At 39.4% G+C, this 20,596-nt stretch overlaps 1 protein-coding gene across 3 annotated transcripts in view; it reads right to left on the bottom strand.

The window, feature by feature from the left end:
• TLE4 (TLE family member 4, transcriptional corepressor) overlaps positions 1-20,596 on the bottom strand; it is a 141,552-nt gene that overhangs the window by 58,586 nt on the left and 62,370 nt on the right. For 2 of the 3 annotated variants that reach the window (XM_019648301.1, XM_019648303.1), the window contains 2 exons: positions 11,813-12,017; positions 10,516-10,532 (listed from right to left, as the gene is read on the bottom strand). In XM_019648301.1, the coding sequence (XP_019503846.1) occupies positions 10,516-10,532; positions 11,813-12,017 (222 nt within the window). The remainder of the gene's footprint in view (positions 1-10,515; positions 10,533-11,812; positions 12,018-20,596) is intronic. The other variant, XM_019648302.1, reaches the window with a different exon arrangement.

Raw genomic sequence — 20,596 nt, 5'->3', positions numbered from 1 at the left:
GTGTGTGTGTGTGTGTGTGTGTGTGTGTGTGTGTGTGTGTGTGTTGGGAGAGCGTGGAGGGGAGGGGGTGGTAACTATATAACCACCAAAGTATTACTCCTGGATGCTTTTCTTATTTAGTCATAGTTTGCTCTCTTCTCCCATGGGCAAAAATGCCACCAGCTTAGTTTATCATTTCTCCTAAGTCAGACTGGGATATTACCAGATTTTATTATTAAAACAGATTCCAGCCTAAGCACCCAATTCAGGAGTCTTATTCAGTCTAGTCCAATATGCCTTGGTTATCATCTCTGGGGTGGAGGCTGGGCCTGAGGCTGAGGCAAAGGTGTGGAATAACTCAAATCCTGCTAACTGTGGTATAAACACAAGTGACTTATTTCTAAAGATTATTTTTTGCAGGGCAGGCCAATAAACCCAATAATGCTCAGATTTACTAAAACAATTTTTTATTCATTTCCCCATGCACCAGAAAAGTTAAGCTAATAATGTCCCACTGCGAGTGCTATCGGGCCAAATCCCTCCGCTGCTGAATGCACTACCAGGATAAATCTCCCTTCACTTGCCATTCTCCCATCCACTTTAGGGTAAGGCCCTGGGGACCTGCTCCAGATTACCCCTCCACACACAGTGTCACAGGCACAAGCCCGAGTGGCCCAATCAGTGCCAAGAAAAGAACAAACTAGAAAAGATTAATTCACAGATGTTCATGCATTTCACATACACTGTGCCCCATGGTCCGTTGCTAGGGCAACAGGAGACCACCAGTGCGCGCTTTATTGGCTTTATGAAGTGTGTCTCAGGGACCATAGTCCAAGAAATGCTGCATAATAATAGTGTGGCTTTTCTGAAGCCTTGTTTTGTGTTTCTCCGCATTTAACCTTCTGAGTATTATAAAGAACATCATTATGCATAGCCTTCAAGCCCCACTACCACCACCCACTACCACCACCACCACCACCTCCAAACTGCCTCAACTTTCTATTTAGAAACATTAAAATGCATCTCCTGGAGGTCCATTTTGGGAAGATCCATGTTAAACTGCTCAACCAGTTCCACAAGGGGAAAAAAGCTACAACCATTTAAAGATCACTATATTAGTGCAGCCGACTGGATCCGCCAGGCCCCAGCAGTATAGAAGCTGCAAACCCCAAATACACACAAGCCCCTTCTGTCCCACGCATCAGGAGGAGCCCTGCTTTAGACGACTGGGAGTCGGCTTTCACCAGCTGGAACAGTAGAGCCAGCATGCTCCTCCTCAGGCCGAGTCTGTCCCTGTCCAACCGAACTCACTGCCATGGCGGGAATGCTCTGTGTCTGCACTGGCATGGCCGCTAACAGCCTCATGTGGCCTACTAATCACTTCAAATGTGGCTAATGCAACAGAGAAACTGGGTATTTAAGTTTTATTTCATCTTAACTAATTTAAATTTAAATAGGCTCATGTGGCTAGTGGCCACCGTATTGGACAGCGCAGTTTTAGAGGCTTACCAGACAACTCTGCAGGGTCTAAAAGTTCATAAAAAGCTGTCTCTGCATGCTTAATTTGTAAAAATGTAACTCCAGGTAAATGTACAAAAAAGGTATTCAGGACTGCGGCTGCGGCTGCGGCTGCTGCTGCTGCTGCTCGCCGTGCGCGTTCCAAACAGCTCTCAGCACTCCCTCATCAGCTTGGTTCTTTGGTCCACCCTGCACTGGGATGAAGACTGACTTCCCCTCCTCCCCCACCCCAGGGCGGGAGGTTAAAATCACAAATGTCACAACTCTCAGAGCAGTAACACAGATCAAGTGTTAATCTAAAGGGAAGGGGTAGCCGAGGGGGAGAATACCAATACTGGCTGTCGGGGATGAGGGAGGGTGTGCAATGAAGAGGAGAAAAATAAAGCCAGTGAATAGATCAGTAGAAGCAGCAGCTTACATTCAGATTCACAGGAGAAAGAACACACCGAGACAATCATTTCCTGGGAAAAGCTCAAGCCTAATGAGAATTTACTCTGCTCCTTTATGTGACAACCAGCCCTTTTGTGGCAAGGGCTTCCTGACTGACAGGAACCCTGGGCCCCTTAATAGGATTTCCATATTATTTCCAACACCTGCCCAGAAGTTATTTGTTTACATTGAAGGAGGCAAGATTCTCTAATCAGACATCTGCTTCTAGTTCAGGCATATCTTAGGAAACCATCTAGAAAGCAGCTTTGTTACCATGGTGACATTTTTATTTTCCTCCTTTAGTTGGCTCAAAACATTAGCATTTCCAATTTTATTTTGTTTTTCAAAAGGCCAAATGCCGCTCAAGAAAACAGAATTGTAAAAGAAGATAAATGAATGGAATAATAAAAAATTTCTAGAATAATTAAAATGACCATAAGGAAGAATAAAAATGAGGGGTTACTATATGGCCCTACCAGCTTGGCTTCTCTCATCGGATGGCGTCACTAACCTGTTTACCTCCCCACCTCCTTCCCTTGCATATGAACATTCAGCAACTAGAAAAGTACTCATTTCAGAAAAATGGTTCAAGAATCCTTAGGGAGTGATTCAATTAAATAATGAGTCCATTTCCATGGAAGAGAATTCCTCACACTCACCCTATCGCCGTATCTTAGAAAGTTCACGTACAACAAGAATACTTAAGACATTTTAACTCGCACCTTACTGCCTGCAATTCAGTCAAGGGGAGGGTAGTGAAGGACAGGAAAATAAGTGTAAGCGCTTTGTGAACGTTTAGTGGTTGAAGAGGGGATGGGATATTAAACTGTGATGGAAGAAAGGCAGATTGCACACGAATGGATTACATGCATATGTATGTTGTTTTCCGTTTCTTGTGAAGCAAACCCGGAGGCATCCCTGAACCACCTAGGGGAGGGGAGACGGGGCTTAGCCATCAATTACAACTACCACACACAAACAAGAATTAAAGCTGTAATACTAGTAGTAGAAGCTTAAATGCTTTTTAAAGGTGTATAATTTATTACATACAGAAATAAATGGATTGGTTTTGAATAATGAACCTGACCAAGTTAAATAATACTGTGTTCAATACTTAGTTTCAAAGTAAAACAACTAAATATTCATTTCTAAGACTTAAAAGTTTTGATTTGACAGATCTAAGCAGCATTATTTAATCTTGAAATACACTTCCATCTAACAGCAAGTTTATTTAAAATAATTACTCAGAAAGTAATATTCAGCCCTCAGCAAACTTCCCTTCTAGTCTTCTTTCATGAAGCCAGAATTCTGTTTGATCCTGTCCAAGACAGCTGCCACAGTAATAATTAGTAATAATAATGACATCTCTTCATGTCCAAAAATACAACCCTTGTCAGTGGTGGCCCCAACATTTAACCCAGAAGATATATGAATTACATCACACAAAATATACCAGGTTGACTAAAGAACGCAAGAAGTGAGAGTATTAAGCTTCCTTTCCCCTGGGCGATTACATGATTTTTCCAGAGAGGGTTATGGGAAATTATTTATCAGAATACAAAACAGATGGTGAACAATTCTTTAGACTGATTCTTTTGGAAGAATTTATCTACATTTTGAGAAATAAATGCTTTTGAAATTCAAGTGCCAGTTACATAGAAACTTTATGGTGTATAGTATTTTTGCAAGAAACAAAATGCATTCAATTAAAGTTAAAGACATTAAAATCAGGATAAAAATGTTTGTCGTGGCTAAGAGGGTTAGTTTACGGCAGAAAAGAATTGAACCACCCTTGCCAAAAATCAGCTGGGCAAGGCAGACCCCACAACCAGCCCGCCCTGTTAATTAATATTTGTTCTGCCTTGGCGATCCGTGCAGGAGGGCACACAAATAAGCACGTCTCCTCCAGTCACATCTTTAATCCATTCATGCTCACCACCTGAGGGCCAGCTATGCTCTAAAGGTATTTACTCATCTGTTCGATAAACAAACAATTAAAACATATTTTCTGGAATTAGGGCACCTGTTACATTTCACACAGCTTACATGCCTAGAGGCAAGTATCAATTAATACTGAACAAATTAGTGCATCATAAATCCATAGAATAAAAGTTCTTGATTGTTCTTTGATAAGGTAATTCTAGTAAAATACATGGTAGAAACAAATACCTCTACAAAGACTTAGTAATAGTAATATCCAAACATTTAACAGCACATTACCATCTTATTTTGGAAAACTGAAGGAGTTAAACATTAAATGCTTGAAAGGAATGCTTTAAAAAAACCAAACTATTCCCCTACAACCCAACACCCAAAATGAAATATAATCACCACTGTTTATTTGGCAAGGCTATGGCTAACTTTTGCTCAAACATACTCTCTGTTGTACGATTTTTATTGTAAAATTCATTTCTTGGATGGGATTGAGTAACAGAAGAAAACATCAATGATCCAAATGCTTGAAAAAAATGCCCAGAATAGTAGCTTTGAGATTCAGGAGTTATGTGACTTACCCACCGACACAGCTTACCTAAAAGGAGAAGCAGTATTCTAGCATAGTCAGGATTTTCCTAATTGTATTAGAATTCCCTTCTCAAACTAATCCTTGATTTGTCCTTCTATGCAGTTCCATAAAGAAGATTAAGGTTCTTGCCCTCAAGGAGTTAACAATTTAGTAGGAGAGAACTTGACTGTTGGGGAATAAGTCATCAGGGACACCACCCAAAGGGAAATAGTTGTACTTAATATATTTTTTAAATCCTACTAAAAAATGTATTTTAAAACACCTATCTTAAAGAATACTTATATTTGGAAAGTAGGGTTGGATTTCAAATACATCATAGTTCTGTGTTTAAAGGTAAAAGGATACAAAAAGAATTCCATTTATTGACGATCAGCCTACATTTTTAGACACTTCGCTCCCGTAATTATTGGTAAATTCATTAAACTGTTCATCACCACATAACATGTACATACAAACCTAGACTTCTACCCATTCTCCCATCATGAGAAAAAAGACTTTTCCTGGTTTGAAAGTATTTGTGACACTGCAAGGAAGCACACAGAGACATCTGAAATAGGGGCCATTCAACAGGAAGGCTAGCCCAGGTTCATCAACAAGTCAGTGGCATAGGAAAAATGTTAAGAGAGAAAAAGCCTTAAAGGAGACCTAAGAAATATGACAACAAAATGAAATGGATCTTCTCTGAATCCCATTTCAAGCAAACCAATTATTTGAAATAACCCAAGTTTGCTTATAGACAGAATATTAGAAAATATCAAAGAATTATTTTTATTAAGTGATTAAAATTACTATGGTTACCAAAAAATGTCTATTATTTAGAGAAATGTTTTCATTTTACTTACTGAATGAAGTATGCAAGGGTAAATGAATGCCATCTGGGATTTGCTTTAAAATATCTTAGCAAAGAAATAGATTAAAATGTTGCCCAATATTTGATAGCTCTTGTACCTGGATGCTGAATAAAGATCTTTGTGTCATTTCTATTTGAGTATGTTTCAAAATTTTAATAAGAAAGAATGAGACAAGAAACTTTCCTTTGAGGACAGCACTGGCTGTATGACACTGGGCAGGGCCTAACACCTCCACCTTTACTGATGGAGGAAATAAGCATAAGCATACATCAGATGCCTTCATAGCTGAAATCTAAACTATGAGCTACACAGGTAGTAGGAGGGTTGGTGCAAATCAGTTGGGTTGAGTGGGTTTTAGGGAGCCCCCTTATTTTTTGCTAGGTTAGAGTGCCCAAGTCACATTCCTTACCTAGATAGCTTCTTTTCTCCGATTACTGATAACTGAGAGGAAAACAGGAGATAATACAAGCCTCACTACAGTTTAGTTTGGTGGCGCTGTCTTTCTCCTCTCCCCCACTTCCTTTCTTTTATACCCTATTCTTAGTGTTTTATCAATTTCATCTATTCCTCTTTTTAATCTAGCCTTCTATTGTTTTATGCCTTGCTCTTTTTATAACATGTCCTTCTAAAGTCTATAGTAATACAAATTTCTGCCACCATACTTTCTCCCAAAGGGTAGAATTATAAACATTGCTATCTCAAACAGGTGAATGTGGGTGATGAGTGTTAAAACTACCCTGGCCTGATTCATTTTAGTAAAAAAAAAAAAACAAAAAAAATCTGCCCTGGCTTTATGGTTATACCCGCCCTGCTGGCCCCCCTTTTCCTCCTCAAGTGGTTTCTTCTCTGCTGTTCTCCCATATAGTACATGCCGAGGAATTAAACATATTAAAAGCAGACTCTTTTCAGACTGATACCTATATTCCTTGAGACAGAAAAAATGGGGGTGGAGGCAGGGTGGACCAAGTCCCACAGGTCACATACGATAATGGCATAGAACCTTGACCATTAAATCTTGATGCATGCACAAAGTGAAGTGGCAAACAGAAGTAACCATTCTGTTGATTCAGGCTAAAAACCCACTCTCACCTGTAACACCCAACTAACGAGGGCAAAAGTGCTTTCTTGGCCTGAATGATACACTTCACTTTGAACATAAAAAAAGCCTTAGTCTAATTCTCCACTAATAAAACTTTATTGCCAACAGAGAATAACTGAAGAGACAAGAACAAAAGCAATGAATGATATTTTAGTCATCTACATAAGGTAGAATAAACACCAAAACATAGCTGGGGCAAAATGAACAGGCATTGCTTTAGATATACCTAATGAATGAATCATTATGAAAACCCTTAAACAAAAACAAAGAATTCACATGGGGGTGGGGGTGGGGAACAAAGCCTAGCATATATACTCACAAAAACACATTTAACTTGAAAAAAATAACTATGTAAATTTTTAAAAGTATACCATCCATACTTATTGTACTAGCAAAAATTACAAAAACTATAAAGTTTAATATTGGTGGATCATGTGGAAACACCCAACATTGCACTTGGCATTTTAAAATGGTACAGCGTTTCTGGAGTCACTAAAAATGATCATATTTGTTGGATGACGCATATGCACTTCGGGGAAGACGATCCAATAAAAAAATAAAAACACCACCACTTAGAGGTAAAAAATGCATTTATATTTTACAAATGAAAAAATGGCAATCCTTCATAGGCCTGACATGAGGAGGTTATTGCATTCAAAATAAAAAGACAAAAGAGGACCGTGCAGATACACAATAAGAACTTAGGAAATAATAAACCATGCACAACAATACTAACTTGGGAGAGGCCATGAAGCTCATCTATATATAGCTGGTGATAGTGAATTTTGCTCTTTATATTCAAGCTGGTCTAGATTTTGGTGCCCACTTTTTGTTAGGCGTTATTACTAGAACTGTGTAGACATTTGGGGGGGGGGTAATTAGACTAATTTCTCAGCCTCAAATTCCTACAAAGTTTTAGACAATTCACAGCTCTGCATCATTACCCTCATTCCAGCCACTCAGATGAGAACTGAGTGTTGTGAGGAACCTAATACTCCTCTTTGTGAACTGGTACCTTTAGCAACTGGCAGGATGTGAGAATGCCCTCTGCCACCACTGTGGAACCAACTCACTTTTACCTCTCAGCCCTCAGTGAGAGGGATAGCAGGGAAAGGTTCCATTACCCCAAAAAACCTTTCCTTGGTTTCACATACAGCTTTTCAAGGGATGGGAGAAACAATTCTAAACACTCCAGAAGACTGTGAGAGCCCCCACCCAGGAAAAAAAAGTAGGAAGCTATTTTGGGGGCCCTTTGGAGAGCTAAATTTGGGCTTTCCACCTTACCACTAAGCGTGAGAGTGGGTCCTAGTCTGTTTCTTGCCATTTTCGGCCCCCAACTCTGGGGCTTACTTTGGGCACACGGAGTCGCTGACAGCCAAGTTACCAGCGGGTGTCAACAGCCCTAGAACACACACCATTCTTGTTTCTCATCACCAAATAAATTGATTCTTGGGCCCCTACAGTGCTTTCTCCTTTAGGTCCATATTTACATTCTCCACCCTTGTTGAAAAACTTCAGAAACAAGTCTGCAAATAACAGGCTTAGGAATGAACTTGACCACTGGAACTATAGAAAACAAGATCAATAAAACCAATAGCATGTGGTTTAGTGGCTGCAGAACTTCCAAGGAGAGAGAGAAAAAGGAGGAAAAGGCTCAACACTTTTAACAAGAGAGTTTCCTTCATTTTACTTGACACCTGAAGGTAAAACACCTTAATTACCTGAATCTTTACATTAAGTTTAAATTTGTATTTTATGAGCTATTCTGAAATCTGCCCTGTTTAATAATCTGTAACGTCAAGAAAACATTTTAAAGTCTCTCTGACAATTAAACCCATGCACAACCTTGTATAAATCAAAATTTTGCTACCATATCAAAATGTTACACTGGGGCTGTATAACATTGCCCACATCCTCATTACATGCAACACTAATTACTACCAGCAGATTCAGAATTTTCTGCACATTAGAGGCTTTTAGAGGAGCTATAAAAAATTTCAGGCACCATTAATTTAAATTTGTATTGAAATTTCCTTTTGACAGATGGCCAAAAATTACTTATTATTTAGAGTACCAGAGCTGCCTGTTTGCACATTAGAAGAGAAAAGGGAAAAATTAAAAGCAAGAAGGAAATTTATGTCACGTTCATTACCTGTTAAATGTTAAGGAGCATTATCCTGCATGAATAAATTATTTCATACAAGCCTGGCTCCAGCTGCAGGCAACTGGCATGCTCTGGCTGATAAAAACCATCTCGAGTCACACAGCAGACAATCATAAAAAAAACCCTCGTAACTGGGAACCACTTACAGGAGGATGAAGAAGATGCATGGAACAAGCAACTAACTGCTTCTCTGAGCATCACAGAACATTTACGAAAATTAGCAAACTATTTCATCTTTCAAAGCTATAGGACAGCCCCAAACCTGACACAACACAACTTCCAATTTGAGAACTGTACCCCCTCCTCCAAAATCTACTTATGGCTACCATTCCATAATAAATCAAGGCAAAATCATCCACCTCTATTTCCTTTTTGTTTTCCCTGCCTTCTAGCTATGTAGACACTTTCAGACTCATGCTGAATGATTATAGATGATTTCAAAATACACCCTACTCTGGGGCGTGAGGGAATATAAAATGTCATTGACACAAAAGTGTGCACTGGAGTATAAATATTTTCACAGTCTTCTGAGAGTGAGGCAGAAGTGGCTTTTGTTTAGTTCACTGGCCCGCCTAAAGGTATGTATTTATCATAAGGAGGCAGGGAAGGTTTACATTATGGCCTCAGAATAACTAGACAGGCTTTCCAAAGGCTGCTATCAGCTAATTGTGGTCAGTGCATTTACTTACTACTTCCAAAGTACACATGGGTGGAACACTTACTACACTCTAAAAATGCTTTTTAATCTAGGTATTGATATGCATATTATACAACAAAATACACAACTATAAATGTATAATTAAATAACTCAATGTGTGAAGTTGCAATTATAAATGCTGACATTTCTATAGGTGTGCAGACGCCCTATCAAATTACAACAATTCTTGAAGGGTAAAACAGATACATTTAATTTTTATTTACCATTGTTTAGGGGCTTTGGGGACAACCCTACTTCCCTTTCATTATAAAAGGACAAGGAATAAAGAGGCATTCAAAGTAACAGCACATGTGGTACCAGGGGAAGATAGTAGTCTTCATATACACAACTTCATTAAAAACTGCAACAGATAGCACTGCCTATGCTCCCAAACATTCAACTGTAAAATACAAGGAAAGGCACTGACAGCATCTGTGCTTTGGCCAATGCATGAGAACTGTCCTTTCCTTCTCATCTATACAAAATACAATGGCATACATAATATAATTATGCACAGTACAGCAGCATATTTACATTGTGACTGGCTCCAAAGTGATCAAGCAATTTTCCTATGTTATTTATTTCCTGCCGTGGGAGCCTGTCTTTCTTGTTTGCTTGCTGTATAAATTCAGGGATCATGAGCACATCCCACTTGGGTGTTACACAAGCATATCCAAATCATTAGGGCCTAAATACTTTTCCTCTTTCCTGACACCTTGTCTATAAAGAGAGGAGGTGGCAGATAAGACAGATACCAAACCCAAGGAGAGTAATTTGCTATCCTGGAAACCAAGATACTATCAAATTAAAAAAAAAAATCTTTCTGGTCAAGAAAATGCTCTTAAACACATGTTTTGATAGAGTTTTGTAGGATGAAACTGTTTGCCAAAATACAAGACTAATGTGTATTTCTTTATAAACCAACTTATTTCCTTTCGTTATTACTTATCTTTTATCCAAAGCCTAACTGAAGAAAAACAGTTACTCTTTTTCACATGGCAAGACATAATAAAATGAGCAATGCAAGCCAGATGTTCTAATTCAATCGTGGTCTACAAATCTGATTCTGATAGAAAAATGGGACTGATATTTGCAAAAATCACACAACTGAAAGGAATCCAAAAATGCAGTTAACCACTATTTGGTAAAGCCCACCAAATCATTCTCTAAATCTTGAAGAATCCATTACTAGATATATTCAGATGATCCTAGGTGCCTTTAAGAGATTCCTTCATCTGTGAATTTGAGTCCTACCTTGATGGAGTCTCTGTCTATAGGCAAAACAGCAACAACACACGCAGATCAAGTGGTGGGAGAAGGAAAAAAGAAAAGTACTTGTTAGTTCACATAAAATCGTACATTTACCAAACCTGCTCTCTGCTAAATAACAAAAGGCACAGATGACAACTTTGCTATAAGGTTAATTATTAATAGTACTTGACCAGACTCACAAAGCGCCAATCTACCTTTGACACAAGTTCAGAAACCAAAGATGGATATTCAAATTATTCATGTTCCTTATCAACTTTCCCACTTATAAAAGTGTTTATAATTATGCCTTAGCTCTGAACCATAGTATTAAGATAACTGGATGACAAATATTACAGTGCTTCCAACATCAGAGATGGGAAATTTATTTTATGTGATAAATATCACGTACCCAAGATTATAATTCACGGTAATGACACTGCAACAAGAATAAGATATGAGGTTTTAATTATGAACCACACCTTTCCAAACCAAAGAACCACCCATGTACTAAGTAAATTCCCACAAAGGAATGCTGGGAGAGACTTTTTCATTTGCTTTTCTGCCATTAACTAATAAAAATTATTAGCAAGCACCATACAAGCATATAGTCTCATCAAAAGGCCTCTCTGCACCATCACCTACTTTAGAGAAGGGAGGAAACCAATCTAGAAGGAGCACAACTGGCCTTTAAATCAATTATGTTGCATAAACAATTGTGTTCTAATCAGAAGAAATGAGTTAATTTCATGCTTCTAAACAGACTGGGTGAGAGAGGTAGTTAAACCAACAGATTTCACTAAATTGGGCTGTACTTTTCTCAGTTACTAAGACTACTGAAATTGTTTTCTAACCTGTGAGACTTACTGCAATATACAGGCTGATCTGACTTATAGTAATAATTGATTCTGTCAAACTATAAAGTGAGTTTTAAATCAGTAAGTCTTTCCCCAAAGTAAATTCGGTCAAAATTAGCTATTAATGCCATTCGTTATTTGAAACACAGAGCTTCATGGGATTTCATTACTGATTCTGGGGAACATAGGAGGTAGCAAGGGATCAAAGGCAATAACCAGGAAACAGAATCCCTTGCCATTGGGAGTGCGTTAACTCTTGCCAACCACTAGGGAGGGTATCATTTGGCAAAAGATGGCTTCCGATAATTAATTTACCTTCTGGTGGAAATCCGTTGTTTAGTCAATGATAAAATCAAATCGAGACAGAATAAACAAAATGGCATCCAGAACCCACTCTCAGCAGCAGGTAGGTAGTATCAGAATGACATCCCGCAAGAATCACTCACCTCTTTGGTGATCATTGTCATGGTGCTTCTTCTCGTCTTTAATTGGAAGATGGGACTGGCCTCCCAGGGCACTGGAAAGGGCCAGCAGGCCGGCACTGCTACCAATGGGTGGAATGGCAGGGGGCTGGAGCCCCGAAGGGTGTGGGGTCAGAGGCACCGGCAGACCATGTCCATGTGATAAATGCTGGGCCTGGAGTTGTTGCTGCTGTGAGAAATGAGACGAAGATATTGAACTTGTTCCCTATATCTACCCCCCAAAAAGACAAAAAGAGAGAAAAAAGGTGCAAAAATATCATGGAAAACCCAGCACCCATGAAGGAAAGATATATAAAGTGGGAGGAGGGAGATGTATAATGGAAAAATGCTCTTTTTAACTTAGACTTGGGGGGGGGGTTGCAATGCACTATAAATACTTAATTTTTAAATAGCGAAATTAAATAACTTTTAATAGCTGAGATTCACATTTCTTTAATAAAGCGTCTGTTATTTTGTTCTCCAAAACACAAGGCCTCGCTATCATACATTTCTAATCAAAACATATACGTGACTAACTGTTAAAGCAGTTATGTTGAACAAAAAAAGCTGAAAATTGAGAAAATTAGTGTTAAACAGTTCTCCCCGAACCGCTGCACAGCATGCAGCGAGAGTTAATTTGAAAGAGAAAACCTGAATTAACAACCCAGAAAAGGAAACTGGTTGCAGCCACCGTTTTAAGCCCTTTAAGTGTCCTCAGCGGTACTTGAGCAAATTACTAAAGAAAATCTAATGTAGCAAGGCTTGGGTCCTCCTGTAGGCTTGCTCAATAATGCTGAAATAATTGGGCACTCTGTGCACGTTTAGTGATGCTCGAATGAAAAGCTAGAGGCCTGCCCTTGTACTCTTCTCCAGCGGCCGCCTCTGTGTTGTGACAGGTTTATCTGAGTGGGACTGTGATGCATGCACCAGTAACTGTGCTGACAAGAGTTTAAAGTCATTTTTACCAGCACACTGGCAACACATGGAGAAAGTCCTCCAGAGGCTGGAATGGCAGTGCTTGACCTCAGCAGAGGCCGGATGAGATGCAGGCTGCATAAAGCTTGGCTGTGAGCAGGCCTTGCTGCCTCCTCTAGTGGGAGGGTTTAAGTTAATATGTCCCTCAACAGAAATCCCTTCAACTCGAGACCCTGCTTAACAACATTCTTTGAGAACAAGCGATGAGAAATTCTCTAACTTTTGTAGTCATTACATTTCAATTAATGCCTTTAAACAAATCACTTTCCAGGGCCACATAGTCTCTTCTATGATTTTCTAAACAGGGTTTCACAAAATAGATTTTAAAAAATGTATGGGGTGACAAATTCTGCTCCCCTTCACTGGTAAGAAGGATCTTGAAATGCTTTTAAAGAAAGTACATCAAAGAAAAAAGTGAGTATTTTTTTCCTCCTCCCCAAATTACTTTATCTCCTTCCTCTTCTCCTCTACATGTCTTCCTGTGCCTGACTATAAAAGTCGAAGTATGGCACTAATTATTAGCTCTTCTCTCCAACTGACCTGCACCTATTTTCTGGCTACATGCACTTAAAATATTGTCAATAAAGAACAGTACTAACACTTTTAAGGCACGTTTACATACATAAAATGGAAAATCAGTGCAACGATCTAGATCAGGGGTCAGCAAACTGCGGCTTACGAGCCACACGTGGCTCTTTGGGTACGTACATGTGGCTCTGAAGTAAAATTGAAAATGAAAATAAGACTATCATAGTTCCACTTATAAAACTTTTAAAGGATATTATTCACATAATGGTGACTTCATTTGTTTTATGGCTCTCAAATAATTTTTAAATTGTTGTGAGGGGAAGGATTGGCTCTTCCGTCTCAAAGGTTTGCCGATCCCTGATCTAGATACTCCACCAACCAAAGCCCCCCCCCAAAGTCTTGCTAGAGCACTAGTTCAAAATAATGTATTTTTTCATTTGTGTGGCCAAAATCATGTTCATAATTCTTTAGGTACTGTTATTTAGCTGTGACCAAGAAGTATGAACACAACATATTTTCTCAATGTACTGAAAATAACATCTATGAAGAAAACAAGGCCTTCAGGTAAATATATGGCAAATTTATTTCAAGACCTTGTTCAACTGAAATTGCCAGAAAATTGCTCCAATTCTCTTTCTCCTCTAAATCACCTAACACTTTGCGTGTGCAGGTCAGGCAAGTAGCTACTTTCTGTCTCAGGTCAGAGTTCAATTGGCAAACATTTATTAAGAGCCTGCATATACGTCTGTCTCTCTTACCACCTTTCCTGGACTCTAAAGCTTGCGAGAGTCTATGTGTGACACAAACCCTAGTTAACTGCAGGCACTGAGGCATTCATACAATATCTCAGCAATTTAAAATATATATGACGATTTCTTTAAACACTTAAAAAAGAGAACCCTCAGCCAAAAGCAATACCCCCGGTGATCCAGGTATTTCACTTTTATTTTTCTCTCACTGGACAAAAAGTAAGCACTAACAGCCTCATTTCTCCACCTGACCAGGAACTTCATCCAAAAGACAGAAAATACACTGCTAGTCTGTCTGTTGCACATGCCATTCATGTGAAACGCTTCTTGGGATCCTTACTTGAGCTCTAGTCTACCTCAAAATAGCTCTAACACTACCTTACCCTCCTCTTCCTCTGTGCCTTAGAGGAAGGAAGGAGGATCCTCTTTCCCTCCCTGACCTGCACAAGCTGCATCACGTGCTCCCCCCTTCCATTGCTCAGTCAATTCTCCATATCTCTCTGCCATCTGATTATTTTGTCACTGATTTCATCCTTCTGCCTACAAGCTTAGTATCAGTGTCCCTACCCAATGCCAAAAAACTTGAAGTAGCATTTTTTCATGAAGGAAAAACACTATTTTAATCACTTTTTGTGTCCTCCACTGCCCCTAACACAGTGCCTTGCACAAAATTGGCACTTGATAAATGTTTGTTAACTTTAATTAAAATCACCTTCTTTTGCCCTCTTCCGCTAGTTCCCCATATATATCCTTGTCTTCGCGCAGCCAAACTTGTTTAAAAACCAGAGTAAATTTGCTGTCTCCACTTCTCAACAACCCCCCCCACACACACACACACTCTCCCCACCCCTCTCTCTCAAGCCCCTGTAATCAGGTCCACCATTCTCATAAAACTGATGACCATTAAGAGAACAATATTTCAGTATTTCAGTTCTCTTTCTCTGATATATCTGCAGCCATAGACAGCACATCCTCCTTGCTGAAACTTTCCTCCAGCTGCTTCAGAACACTGCAGTCACCATGGCCTCTCTTTACCTCTCTGATCCAGGCTGTTAGATTTCCTGGTTGGCTTTTTCTACGGCTGCTCACTAAAGAGGAAGAGGCCCTAACCTTTTGCTCCTCTTCCATGCTCCAGTACCCTGGTCTAACTTCTTGCCAGACAGCTCTACTTGGCAGTGCAGCATTACCAGAAAATGAAAAGGTTTAACACAAATCCTCTGAGTAACTTCCACTGGGTAAAGTTATCAGTCTCCATTGATTTTTGTCTGTGCTCCTATATCCAACATAATCGCCGAATCCTATCAATGCTCAAATAATTCCTTATATTTCTTTTTTTTTATTTTTATTAGCTGAACCATCCTGCCACCTGTTGGCAGCTCAGCAGCAACTCAGCTCGGGCCAGGCATCGAACTGCTGTTGCTCAGAGCTCGCACTCTTGCGCGAGCTCTTAACCAACTGAACCACTCGGCTGGCCCTAATTCCTTATGTTTCTACTGCCACCATACTATTGGGTTGTTGGAAAAGTTATGATGTATTTTTTAAACGAAAAAACATGGAAAAAAAATACGTCATGACTTTTCCGACAACCCAATACAATACAGAGAAAGCTTGCCGATGGCTCCCAGTAGCTCTAATGCTGTCCTCTGATCTTTGCCCCATCTATGCTAATTACAGAGCAACTAACCTGCAAAGGTTTACTAATTTAGTCTATAGTCACACTAAGATACATAAAACCTTACTTTCTAAAGACAGAGGAAAAGAATTGTGTATTAAGAGTACATACTTCAACATTGATCTGTTAAGATAAATCACTCTAGATAATTATAAACCAGCAGCTTTAAAAAATGTTGACTTCTGAAGAGAAAAAAAAAAAATCTATCAAGCCAAAGAATCAAAGAGGACACAGACTACAGTACCAATTAAAAATTAAAATAAAATACACTCTATGTAACCATAATTAAGCATCTACAGGTACATAGCTTTGAAAAATTCTCCTCACTCAGATTCCTAGGCCATTACTATTGGGTTGTTGGAAAAGTCATGACGCATTTTTGTAACGAAAAACAGAAAAAATACGGCATGACTTTTGCAACAACCCAATACTTCTGGGTGTCTTATTTCATTAAAAAACAAAACAAAAAAAGCTCTATTTTAATCTACAATACTAAATAAAAATCCTTTTTTCTGTTTTCTTGATGGGCCATTCAAGAGAATAAACATTAAAATGCAGTGAACTTTAAACTTAGGCAAGTAAGTGCTCCATTAAGATAATTAATTTAATTTTGAAAAATAGCCAGTAATTATTTCTGAAAATATACAGCAATGAGGTGGTAGACATAGGCGCAATTCTGTTAATAGCTTTTTACTGAGGTTTCTGTAATAACGAGTTATTTCCTTGCAATTTCATGTTTGTAAGGAAGGGTAGAAAAAGGACCACTAGCAAATCAAGTTTACAGGAAATGTCTTTTAAAATGCTGTCTTTCTGTACTCAAGAAGAGGAATTCTTTTTAATAGAATGTCCTCAACTACTTTATCACCAGGGCCTGACAGGCCAGTGACCAGGCAGGAGCAGGGTGAGGGCGGAGCTGCAATCCACACACATCCTTAGTAGTTCTGGACAACTCCGACCAACTGGAAACTGGACAGAAATTTTCTTTCCACCACCCTTCATTACTTCTATGCTATCAACAGCACAAAAATCCTCAAAAAAAAAAAAAATTCTTAGAAGCAATGATACCCAGTAGCAATGGGCACACGTCATATAGCTTGGTTTCTTTAAAAAAAGAAAAAAGTGCAAAGTGAGCAAGAAAGGTATTGCAGACTAATGGAGAGTGAGAAACAGCACAACATGCCAACCTGAAGGGGTCCTCACTGACAAAACTTGAGACATTTTAAGCATCATAAGGAATAATAACTAATAGATTATAACACATTTTTTAGAAGTTTCCAAGAGTGGGGTCCATGGTACCCCAAGAAAACAGGTGGAGCTGTGAAAGGTCCAAGAACTAGAGAATGGCTCCCAAATCCACAACCATTCTTCCAAGCAGCTGGCTAAGCTGGGTGCGTTGAGCATGTAATGTGTGCCCAATCCAACCAGGAGATGCCCTACCAGGAGAGAAGTGAGAGAGGAGCCAGGAAAGAGGAGGTAATAGATGCTGAAAAAGAGCAACAAGCACAGGGGGAGGGCCCGGGATCAGGCTGGTACCTCCAGTCCTTGGATTGTGAAGATACCCGTTAGTGAGGACACTGTCTGGGGGCCGGGCTGAGTCTGAGAAATAAGACCCTGGGTAGCATTCAGAGATGCATCATAATGAAGCTGCATCCGAGCCACCTGGCTGGAATCCTTACCATCTAGGTGAGCAAGAGTCAGTCCCTTAACTTTTCCAGGCGTCAATCTCTTCACGTAAAAAGTGGGAACAGTTATAAAATCTACCTCTCCAAGGATGTCAGGACAATTATATGAGATTGTGTGCACATAAAAAGCCCTTGGCACAGTGCTTGGCAAATAATACACAATCAATAAATGGTGGCTACTATTACTGGAAAAAGGTATCCGAAGCGCCATAATCTCAAATTCAAGCTCGCTCCATCTCTCCCTCGCTCTCTCTCTCACACACACACACTCACAGAGGGTGAGGGGAGACAGGAAAAGTTCTTTACAGAATGTTAATTTAAAAGAAAAAAGACTTTAAAATTTACCACTTCATGACTCCGAAAGTATTAATAGCATCAATAGATACTAAAGCCGCTGGGTAAAAAGTTTTTGGGGAACAGGTTATCCAAGTGTAAGTCTTACCCCAGATTACCTAGCTTTGCCAATAATGAGATACAACTGGAAATGCACAACACCCTAGTAGTTTCACTAAAAATACTGAACCTGAATCTATGTAAGAAAACAATCAGAAAAATCCATATTGTGGGACATTCCACAAGACTGGCCTGGAATCCTCAAAATGCCCAAGTCATCAAGTAAAATGCTTTGGAGACTGTTTTACATTAAGGACTGGAGACAGAAAAACAAAAGCATTTTTTAATGTGAGTCCTTGATTGGGGGGAAAGTTCTATGAAGACAAAAGCGCCACTAAGGACATTTTGTGGGCAGTTGGGAGAAATATGAATATGAACTATACACTGGATATACGGATGTGTTCACCATATCATGCTTATATAGGAAGCATGTTCATAGAAGATGCATGCTGATGTATCAAAGGGTAAAGTGTCATCATGACTGCCTCTTACTTTCAAGAAGTTCACCACAAACAAAAAAGCGTATGCATGTTTGCATGTATGTACACACATCCAGGTATCAAGCAAAAGTGACAGAATATTAACTGGTGAGTCTAGGTGATGAGTACAGTCCTGTACTTGAAGGGTTGGGGAAAATAAGATGTGCCCTCCTAGCCAAAAAACTGGGAGTTCTTAACATGTACTACCAAAAGCTAAAAGCTAAGTAAATATATGGAAAGAAACAAGAAACAAAAAACAAAAGAAGGAACTTTTCAAACTAAACTCATCTGTAATTCATTCCCAAAGCCTTAAAATAGGAGATTTACTACAGGGGAAAGGCCTGCATTGAGAGCTTCCCAGAAAGATGATCAGTGAGTGCAAACGATGTGTCTCGCAGTAAAACCACAGGTCTCCGTAGTCCTCAAGGTCCCTGGACTGGCAACAAGGGGAAGACAGGTGACAAGCCAAGAAAGCAAATCCTATTGAGTCCTGTGCTGAGGACTCAGTCCATTTTCTTAACTTGCAGTTTAACTTACAAAGTAATAATAGCAAGAAAAGAACGGGTAAGGAGGGAATCCAAAAACCTTGATTTGTTACATTAACTTTACCATCAGAGAGCCTATTAGAATTTTTTTTTGAATTGGTCCAAAGTTTACTAGGAAAGGCAAGTCAATTAATAAAAATACAATTTCCTGGAGGCTTGTTTAAACAACTTAAATAATTTTTTTCAGAGATTTGAACACATTATCCTACTGAAACCAATGCTTTCTGTTTTGGATGTCCCTCATTAAAGTCACCAAGCTAAGGGAGCACGCTTAGACAGGCTTTCTTTAGTTATTTCAGAGTACTTAAAACAAGTCAAGTTGCATTTAAAAAGCCTATCTACTTTAGGTTCTTCAGTAATCCTGCAATTGACCTTAGAACTTTAGAAGTAGAATGCACCTCAGATGACATCAAGATGACTTGCTTTCCAAGATTTTGACTACAACTCATGTGTTGTCCATGTGTGTGCATGCATAAAATGCACATGTAAATGAAACAAAAGTTTGAGTCCAATCACCAATGGCCAAAGATTGAATCAAACATGCCTATCTAATAAAGCCTCCACAAAAGTCCAAAAGGACAGGATTTAGAAAGCTTTCAGGTTTGGTAAACACTTGGGAGATTTTGAGAGGGTGGCACAACAGGGGAGAACATGGAAGCTCTGAGCCCTTTCCCCACACCTTGACCTCCCATCTCTTCCATCTGCCTATTCCTTTTATAATAAACAGGTAATCTAGTAAGTAAAATGCTCCTCTGAGTACCATAAGCTGCTCTAGCCAATTAATCGAACCCAAAGATGGGGTGGGTGTTAGGAGCAGAGATGACAACCTGGACTTGCAACTCGTGTATGAAGTGGGGGGTGCAGGGACAGTCTTACAGGGTTGAGCCCCTAACCTGTGGGATCTGATGCTATGTCCAGGTAGACAGTGTCAGAATTTAGTTGAACTATATGATACCAAGCTGGTGTCAGAGAAATGCATGGTGATGTGGGAGAGAAGACCCTACATTGGAATGGATGTGTAATTTTACAGGCCAACACCTCATGTGAGGACCTTAAAGCTAAAGTCAGTAGGAGATTGCATCAGCATCAAGAATGGAGCACAAGCCCCCCACCATCTAATCTAGTCCAGTGGTGTACTGGCTGCCCCATCAGGACCTTCCTTAACTAGGGACGTCTTATCATAAGATGTAAGCACTAATTCATTTGTAAGAATCAATAGAGATAGCCACTCTGGGAATTGAGCTTTGAACTGATACCTGAAGAATAAAGAGTACCTTGAAGAGAGCTAGAAGAGACTCGGAGTTGAGAGAAAAGCATTTGCAAAGGCCCTGCAGTGACCAAGGAAGAAAAACAAAGTCTGGTGGGAACCCAGTGAGCAAGGGAAAAAAAGTGATAGACTGTAAATATTATATTATGGGAATCAGATCACGGTTTTATTTTTAGACTTTCATTGAATATTGAGAGCTTTAGGATGTGGTGTTTTTGGTTTTGTTTTTTTAAGGTAGACTTTTAATTTCTTAACTGTTAATACGCTGGGTCATAATTATTTGTTGACTATATGTGTTATTTCTCTCAGTTTCTGGCTTCCTTTTCATTTTTTTTTTTAAACATTTTTTTAATTGGGGAATTGGGGGGATGGGAACAGTGCTGGGGAATTGGGGGAAGGGAAACAGACAAGTTGCTGTCGTTTTGTTCTTCAGTCTAGTTGTGGAGGACGTTGCTTCACTGGCCCAAGTTGGCACCATC

The sequence above is a fragment of the Hipposideros armiger genome, unplaced genomic scaffold, assembly GCF_001890085.2.
Source record: "Hipposideros armiger isolate ML-2016 unplaced genomic scaffold, ASM189008v1 scaffold_124, whole genome shotgun sequence".
In the NCBI taxonomy this organism is placed as follows: Eukaryota; Metazoa; Chordata; class Mammalia; order Chiroptera; family Hipposideridae; genus Hipposideros; species Hipposideros armiger.
The sequence above is the reverse complement of the archived record's forward strand: the minus strand, read 5'-3'. Positions and strand labels throughout refer to the sequence as shown.